At 29.1% G+C, this 9,434-nt stretch overlaps 2 protein-coding genes across 3 annotated transcripts in view; one reads left to right on the forward strand and one right to left on the reverse strand.

Annotated features, from left to right (window-relative positions):
- LOC108577339 (desumoylating isopeptidase 2) overlaps window positions 1-790 on the forward strand; it is a 1,442-nt gene extending 652 nt beyond the window's left edge. The window contains exons 3-6 of one of the 2 annotated variants that reach the window (XM_017940482.1): window positions 74-167; window positions 233-374; window positions 458-617; window positions 673-790. In XM_017940482.1, the coding sequence (XP_017795971.1) occupies window positions 74-167; window positions 233-374; window positions 458-617; window positions 673-725 (449 nt within the window). In that variant the 3' untranslated portion in view covers window positions 726-790. Of the gene's footprint in view, window positions 1-73; window positions 168-232; window positions 375-457 lie in introns of both variants that reach the window. The other variant, XM_017940483.1, reaches the window with a different exon arrangement.
- A 4,867-nt stretch (window positions 791-5,657) lies between these two features.
- Window positions 5,658-9,434, reverse strand: part of LOC108577320 (serine/threonine-protein kinase Genghis Khan) — a 10,501-nt gene continuing 6,724 nt past the window's right edge. Inside the window, 14 exon segments of the mRNA XM_017940460.1 lie at window positions 5,658-5,771; window positions 5,907-6,064; window positions 6,150-6,273; window positions 6,535-6,633; window positions 6,719-6,900; window positions 6,993-7,178; window positions 7,256-7,444; window positions 7,528-7,708; window positions 7,764-8,005; window positions 8,075-8,210; window positions 8,282-8,425; window positions 8,508-8,794; window positions 8,882-9,137; window positions 9,223-9,386. Of these exon segments, the coding sequence (XP_017795949.1) occupies window positions 5,658-5,771; window positions 5,907-6,064; window positions 6,150-6,273; window positions 6,535-6,633; window positions 6,719-6,900; window positions 6,993-7,178; window positions 7,256-7,444; window positions 7,528-7,708; window positions 7,764-8,005; window positions 8,075-8,210; window positions 8,282-8,425; window positions 8,508-8,794; window positions 8,882-9,137; window positions 9,223-9,386 (2,462 nt within the window).

Below are 9,434 nucleotides of genomic sequence, written 5' to 3' on the forward strand. Positions count from 1 at the left end.
TAATTTTTTGTTTATTAAAAATTTCATCTGCATTTATTAGTATTATAATTAAATTGTACTTATCAATTCATAGAATATGCATATGGAGGTCATACTAAACCAATTTCTGGAATTTTTGAAATAACACCAAGAATTGCTGAAGAATTAGGGGAGCAATTTAGATATAGGTGGGTGTATCATTTTAAACATAAATTCTTATTTGAAATAAAAATAAATTTACTTTTCCTTATAGGCAATCAGTACACATTGGATATACAGATTTTACAGAAGAAGATGTAACCAGAATTGTTACAGAATTAGGAAAAGATTTTAGGGGGGATCGTTACCATTTAATGAACAAAAATTGTAATCATTTTAGTAGTCAATTTACACTTGTAAGTATATAAACATGTAAAGCCATATTAATACTTAGTTACTAATACAATAATTATAAGGTATTTTTTGTTTTAAATTACAGATTTTGTGTGGACGAGAAATACCTGGTTGGGTAAATCGTCTTGCATATTTTAGTTCTTGTGTACCATTTCTTCAACGTTGTTTACCGAAAGAATGGTTAACGCCCGATGCACTTCAACACTCTTTAAATCAAATCAGCCATGAAAGTACATCTTCCGATACTTCCTTGTAACATTTGGCCAATTTTACAAAACGTGGAAATCTAAAAAGTCGTAGGAGTTACACCTTTTAGAGAGTTTATGCGCAAAGGAACTTTATCACGACAGTAACTATATCGCCAGGATCATGGAATCCGAGAAACAAAACCGTCAAAACGAGGTACAAATTTGATATTGTACACCTGAATTCCATTGGTGATTAATAACACTGAAAGAATGCCTTTCTTGCAACATGTCTCCTAAATTTTGGACGGCAGTATACAATGTCGCGTGTGTTCTTTGTTGTATTATACAGTCGAAATTTAATAGGTATATAATTAATAGGTAATTGTGTATAAATCAAAGGCATAAAGAGACTGGAACGTATTTATTTATTGGTTACTCATATTAATTTTTTAAGAAACATCCTGTGGCTAAGGTTTTATATACGTAATAACTTTTATTTTGAAGTGTATTTGAAAATTAATATTTATGAAACACACATTATTCATTCAAATTATATTTTAGAAGTGTTCAGTGATATTTTTCTAAACATACAGTAACCTGATTTACGCAAATATTATAATTATTTATATTATGTATGCGACACTTCTCTGTACAGCTGCCATTAATATTGTTAGGAAATTTAAATGAAAAATGAATTTAATATTGACATTCATACGTAATAAATAATCAAGTTACATGTAACTTATTTTTCATGTATAATTTAATGAAAATATGTTTTCCGCAAGTACTTTTATAAGGAACATATTTATAATTTTGTAATTAAAATATTGAGTCAACGATTTTGCACCATACAAACATCAAACTCCACAAAGGTGCTTTTAAATTTTGCACGGTATAGGATTAAATATAGAAATATTATAATTTCAGAAGCTTTTGCATATTTATAATCCAGTGAGTTCTTTCCAAATATTCATGGTATACAAAAAATTACTAATGTTGCTAAAACTGTTGTTGACACCAACTGTTATAATGTTACATGTTAAAAAAAATTCATAAAGATATTTGAATATGATATAAATACGTAAAAACAAATTCTGTTGAATATTTCATATTTGTAAAATATAATACAAAAATCGAATAACAATTAGTGCCAATTCAATTTTTTGTTAATTCAATTTTAATGAATAACATTAGGAACTCACATGTTGCATTCAACTCAAATAGATATTACCAATCATAAATATGTTATATTCAATGTTAACATGAGAAATCATTCAATGAATTATTTGTAGAAAATTTAGGATATATAATAATTATACCTAAAATAATGTTTTTGTTATCTTACACAACAAATATTGAGAAAAAGCATCAACTATAATTTGTGTATATAATTAAACCAAATGTTTAATTAATTTGTATTGGTAAAATTATTTAGTATGTTAATTTAACAAAATCATTATATTTAAATTTATGTGGTTCTATTTGATACATCAGAAAATTTTCTGTTTGATATACATATATTATATTTGTGAAAAAAGTATTAAAAATAATTAGACATTATCAATATCTCATAGATCAAAGCATGTTATGTTTTATATTTCTCATTGACTCTTGTATTGATACAATTTCATAAAATGAATTAGTTACGCGATATAGAAATGAGTATAGCGTAATAAAATAATGAAGTATACAAAGCACAATATACAGTATAAGTACAAAAGCTTGTGTAACTTTCTAAATGATCTTTTTTATAATGATATTCAGTTTGTTGTTTCAGTAGGGACTTTCTTCTTACTGTTAATAATTTCTTTTTAAGTAATAAACATTCTAACAACTACTCTTCTGTCTTATTGATTGTAATAATTTCTAAGTGAAAAATCATTTTAAGTTTATGAGGTATGGACTGCACCAATTATTTAACACATTTTTGCTTATATTTTTTACCGTCAATTTATTTAAATCCTTGTGATTGACATGCAATACTTTTAACCAATAAATATACTGTATTCAAATATTATGTTTATTAATATATTTTCTTTACACAAAAAAATTAAATTATTTTTTACTAATTCAGTGAAGAATGAATTTCAGAAAAGTTGTATATTCTTTCTTTGTATGAAACAAAACGTAAGACAAGATTATAAATATTATAAAATCTACAAAAGAAATGTTTATAAGGAAATCTTACAAACACAAAAGTTTGGTCTTCTTTCTTAATACAATAATGCGCTTTGAATAATTTACAACGAAATATAATTCATCACTCAAAATGCAAATAGTTGCTTGCAATTGCTTTTAATAAATATGGTAAATAATGCACATATTAGTTATAAATAAGTTTATAATATAGAATACACTAAACTAAGTTGCTAGAAAAAAAAGGATTAATAATCAGGTCATTATATGCACTGGTACTAAACCAATGGGATACATAAATCATTATTAATTGTTACATAAAGTAGTCTAACAATTGGTAAAAAAAGTAAACTATTAAATCATACAATCTATATATGTATACATATGATCGATCTATTTTCGTGCAGAATGCCGGTCGTACATTTTGATTATGCGTGAAAAGAAAGCATAATTATAGCGCAATTTTTACATATTATAAACGATGTACTCAAAATTTTCAATGTCGTATATGTGCACACCAAAAAACAAAGTAAAATGAAAGAATATTTAAAGGGTCTAAAATCAAGTTGAAATTGCGAGCTTATTTAGAAATTGAATTATTTACAAAAATATAAAATCAATGCTATACAAAGTGACTATTTCTTCGTGTGTCCTATCTATAGACAAACTCGATTCAGATACAAGGCAACATAAGACAAATAGATGCATCTTTGATTTTAGAACCCTTAAGTAACAATGGCGGATAATAGGCAAATCATTGAATTCCGTTGATAAGTACAACAACACATACATTACTATAATTTATAAACATATCTTGATTACATTTCTAGAATAGCTCTAGAACTCATTTTTAAACTTTATTTTATTCCGGTACGGACAGCAATACCTGTACTATTACATTCTTCGTTCGATAACATTAACACTTTTTCTTCTATTAACGGTTTTTTCTATATTTTTAATATAAGAATGTCAAACCTATTGCAATCGATATATATTTTATTTATAATTATATTTCCATGTCTTACCATTATACAAATGTGATGAAGACGTTTCAAGTTTTTTTGGTATTATACGTACGTTACAGTTATATTATAATAACTTTACGTCTATCAACGATAATCTTTTCAAGAGTTGGAACTTCGATTTTGCATGAATATTTGATGTTGGTTTATGAAAATAAAAAAGAATTGCACGGAATGTAGCGTATCAATATTTTACCATAATATTTTCAATATTTCATAAACTTTTCGAGATTCTTTAAACTTTTTCCATTAAAATTCGTTATAAATATATGAAAATTTAAATGCAAGATTAGATTCAGAATTTTTTTACACGTACTCAGTTTTCGTGTACATAAAAATTGGATCGACAATGTAGTTATTAACTCTCCATGTTACTGCATGACATGTTTATGGATTCGAAGATAACAGAATATACCTTCAATCTCCATAACTTCTTATATAATAATGGAGCAACTCGGGATTCTTGACCGTTAAATATTATTTCATATTTTAATTACTGGCATAGAATCCTGAGATATTTATTTTGTTCTACCAACTCTTTTTTCTTTTCTTTTAGTAAAGTTAGCAAATTTTTATAAATGTACATACATGAAAAATGTATATATTTTATACATTAAAACATATAAAACTTGTCGTGTTTTCATCTTTGTTGTAATTTTATTTCTTTTGTTCTAGTCTTATATCTATAAAAAAACTGAACGCAACTAATTAATTATCAAGTATATACCTTTCCACAACTTTAAAATAATTCATTGATTTTTAATTTTTTTAATATAAAAAAAAAATATCAGAATTCCATTATTGAAAATAAAAACAATGCTTTATCGCCTTCGTTCCGTTTTCGATACTATTCTCAGTCATTATTCATTGTACACGCTAACATACTTGTTGACTGACAAATTTTAAATATATGTATTTGTTAAAAATGAATCAAAGTTTTTGTAATGATACTTAACGCCTTAGTTACGGGGAAAGCAGTACATTTATAAGAGGAAAAACAGTTTTCGTTGCAGTAAGGATAAATCAATATTCAACATCGTATTGTTACTGTCACAAATATGCTCATACGTCCTGTAAACGTTTATAACCACCTTGCTTAATAACTATTTATTATCAGCAGGAGCTTCCAATACATTGCACGATTATTTCTACTATTCACACGCTGAATAATATGATGCACCTTACTGCATTATGACGCAATAGAAAATATTTAGTCATAAGGCATTAAATTGATTCACTTCCTCCAAATTCGTTTGTTACTAAGAATGATTAAGTATATAATTTACTTGAAACTATTCTTTTATACCTAGATTCAAAAGTAGGTACGATAGATTAATTAGATTAATTTTTTTTTATTGCTAGATAATTTGACTGAGATTTCAATTTTTATTAACTTAGAAGCAGCTGTTCGCGATGATTAGGAATTAAAATTATGCAAAATGTTCACATTAAAACTCAAAAACGATACCCACTTCGGTAATATATGGCATCGTAAAGCTGGCTCAATGATTTTCAAACACATAAATTATTTACAATAATTTATCATTATATTAAATATAAATTGGTGTGTTAAGTATACAACTTATGATGTATAAGTTCTTGAAAACCAGAAAGTTATTGCGATGTGGTATCAAAATTAACTTTAATATATTCAGCAAATCTTTAAATTGAACTAAATAATTAAAACGTGTAACTTCTCAATTCATACGAGTATTATGCTTTTTGTTAGATGTTTCTAATACAGTTAATGTAATGCACAAGGTTAAGAAAACGTATTGCACAAAATTAAAAAAAAAAAGAATGCCATAACTTTCCAGCTAAAAATCAAACACGAATATCATTTTATGTAAAGACGTTATAGCTACTGTAATCCTATTATTCAGGTAGTGCACATGATTACAGTAACTTGTTAATATTATGAAAGGTGTTAAATAAATTTTTATGAATCGTATGAAGATGAACCATGATCATGAGCGGGACTTGGAGGCGTCGATGGATTTGAACTGTTGTTTGAAGCTATTGAATGTCTAGGACTTCCACCAGAGGTGTGTTCCTATATTAACGGAAAGTTTGATGTATTTATAAAAAGAATATTTTTACTGAATTTTCCATTCGAACATTTTAAATCTTCTGGATATATATTTTTATATTTGTTTAATCCTTTTAATAAAGTGAAAAACATACATACCTTGTCATGTAAAGATGCAATGCTACCCAGAGACAGTGGAGTATGCGACCGTAGGTGCACAGATTCCGAATCAACTTGGTCCACAGGAGTACGTGGTAATGAAGGTGGAGTAGCAGTTGGTCGTGAAGGTGCCGGTCCTCTGCGTGATGATGTTGAACCTAAGAAACAAAATTTATATATGCCGTAAGACACTTAGAGCAAAATTTTTTGAAAGAATAAAATACAACTTGATTGATTATATACCATTATGTGGTGAGTACCCCGAATTTCTAGACATATGAGAACTTAAACGTCGTGAATCAGAAGGTGGATGTCTAGGCGGCAGTGGCGCTGGCTTACTTGACGTTTGAATCGCTGGACTATATAACTGAACAGAAATGTAAATATGAATAGGTATTCGAGATTTTCGATTGACAAACTATGAAATTAATTGTCTCACATTTTCGAACCTGGCAAAGATGCCAGACTGAGGGCGTATACAAGTATAAACAAAGTTTAACATTAGAAAATACTAAGAGTAGAGTACATATAGAAAATTGAGAAAATGGCAAGAATTTTTCTTTATTAACGTTTCAGTTGTCACAATACTCTTCAAAAAAGTGTATGTAAAAATATATTAAGTTCTTACTCGTTGTTGGCTGCTATGAAGATGAGAACTACTGTGATGACCGCTATGTTGTTGATCAGCTGTTTCGAGCGTAGTAGGCAAGTCTAATAATCGTTGAATCTAACATACAACGTATTATTTATAAAAAATGTTTTAAAAATGCTAATAATACAAAAAGTAGGATTCAAAATGAAAGCAAACCTACCTGTATTCCATTACCTGGACCCATGTGACTGATATGATTGAAATTTGTCGGAGCAGATATCATTTTGGAACGTCTGTCGGTAGGACGAACAGCTCTATTTCCTTCTCTTATTGAAAATCGTCTTCGTGGTCTTGTCATTTGTCTACCGCTTGCATCTAATGGTGTTAAATTGAGTAGTTCTCCTAATGTATCAAATCAAATATGTATATTGTCTGATAACTATATTATTCTATAATACATAACTATTACAATTATATTAATAAAATATACTAACGTTGATGTAAATTGCTCAAAAAAATAACATGTGGCATATCGTTAATGACGCAAGATGTTAGAGAACCTGAAGTATTCAGTGGTCGTGCTCGTTTTACATTAAGTGTTTGCAACCAGTCTCCAGTTGTACAATCAAATACATCAATGTGAGTCTCACTATAAACTAGTAAGTAACCTTCACAATAACCTATAATTGAAATATGAAGTTATAATTACATTTCAATCTTATGTTCTACATATATCATGCCTTAAAAGTATACTTACTAACTGCTGTTGGAACAGCAGGATACATAATTTCACGATCTCTACTCTTTCTGCCTTGGCTGTCGACATAAACTGCTAATGAATGGAAGACTAATAAGAATTCACCACGTGGTAATTCGATACAACGTAAGGCATCCACAGCACTGTATGTGAGAAAACCTAAGAGCGTATTCTCAGAATGGACCAATGCTACGATATATAAAACAAAAAGATTAATATATCATATGCACATAAAATAGATTTTGTATTTATCTGATAATATTTATACACACAAATAGGGTGATGGTCTCCTAAAATGCTGTAGATAGAAAAGCCGGAAGGATATCCGACACAAAAACGACCCTCAGAGAGAATTTGTAAAGTTTGTGCGTGACATGATAACATCAATTCACGTATACGTTTATGACGTGTTTTCGTACGTGTAATTTCATAGATAATCACTTGTGATGCATTCTACATTAAAAAAAAAAAAAAAAAAAAAAAAAAAAAAAAAGGAGAAGAACGTCACCTGTTTCTTTATGGCAACACACAAACAATAAGTTAATGGACTGCGAGGGACTACACCTGTCGTTAAAGTTATACATCCTTTAGTTTCTGCGACTTTAATCCATTCAACTTCGTCTCCATCTAATGCACGTACTGGAACCAGCCGTACATGACGTTGTTTTCCACTTAAAACTACTATTAATTGTTCTTCTGTTACATATTCCAGTAAATATATTTTCTTGCCCTCCCCCACTCTTGCAATTTCTAAAAGTGTAAAAAATTAATTATAATGTAATTCCGTTATTCTTTGCTCACAAGTATAGTAGAACATACCACTACGATCTAAATCTAAACAGAAGAGGCCTTCTTCTGTGCCAATGACTAGACGATCTGGATCAATAATTGCTCCTGACATCACATTTTTAATGAGCGCCAATGTATTATCTAACAATTCTTTTGCTCTAAAAATCTGTGAGGTAAAACATAATACAATTGTATAATTCTATTTTTCAGATATATAGACTGACGTATTCAATTTACCGTTGTATTAGGAAGATTATTTTTCTTTAGTATTCTATGCAGTTCACTTAAAGCAACTACCCATTTTGTTTTTTCACTTTCAGTGTCTGCAAGCATTAACGTGTGGTTCCTTAAACCAGGTGGTTCTAGCAGAGATGTTGTTATCTAAATAATTTAAAATAACCATAAGTTGTAAAAAGGAAATTTACAGTAATATTCTAATAATGACAAAAATTTTAAGGATTACCCTAAATATGCACGGAATGTCTTTTTTTGTAGCATGTATGACATCCGAATCTCGAACAGAACTAACGGTAAATTCTTCGTCTCGCATGTCTAAGACTTGAGACACATAGACAGATGGTAATGCATTACGATCTGGTGAAATGTCATAAAGAAATAATTTGAAGTCGCAAACAACCACAAATTGACGAACCCAACCTTTTTTCACTCCACCCATTTTTGGCACTTTAACATACCCTTCATAAGCTGTACCTATTCCCCGTGTGGGATCGATACCCAATGGTCGTTTTGCTATAAAGATTGTTTATTATTATGATGTATTAAACAATTAAACCTTTGAAGTAAATTGCATTAAATAATTATTAAAATAAAACTTACTTTGGTCATGTGGCACAGGACACATTGGTGGAACTTTATCACAACAAGGCATGTGACATGCAAAACCACAAACTTCACATACTACTCCTTGCCTTGTTAAACCCACCATCAGTGAAGTACAATGATTACATTTTGTAGGTGCTGAAAACGTTCGTACTAAGAACTGATGAGATTTTGGTTTTGGTTGAAGACTGGCTTGTCCATGTGCTGTTGATGATTTATTTAGAAGCTCATGAGATAATGGTGATGTTGGATCCTAAATGTTAGAAAACATTCGATTTTATAAATTGAATATTTAATGCTATATTAAACTGAAATTAGCGCTAACGAATAATACTTACAATACTAAGTTCGGATAAGTTGCTTTTACTGCTGGAAATACTTGGTGCCCGATTATCCTCGATATCAGCTTCTACACTATCTGCACTTCCGTGACGTGTACTGCTTGCAGTTTCTTTCAAAAAATGTTCCAAATATGACATTTGGGATGTAGGACGTTCTAAAACTGAAATATAAAAAAAAAATATTAGAAAACGGTACAATAAAATTGCAA

This window comes from Habropoda laboriosa, unplaced genomic scaffold, assembly GCF_001263275.1.
Source record: "Habropoda laboriosa isolate 0110345459 unplaced genomic scaffold, ASM126327v1 scaffold697, whole genome shotgun sequence".
Lineage (NCBI taxonomy): Eukaryota > Metazoa > Arthropoda > Insecta > Hymenoptera > Apidae > Habropoda > Habropoda laboriosa.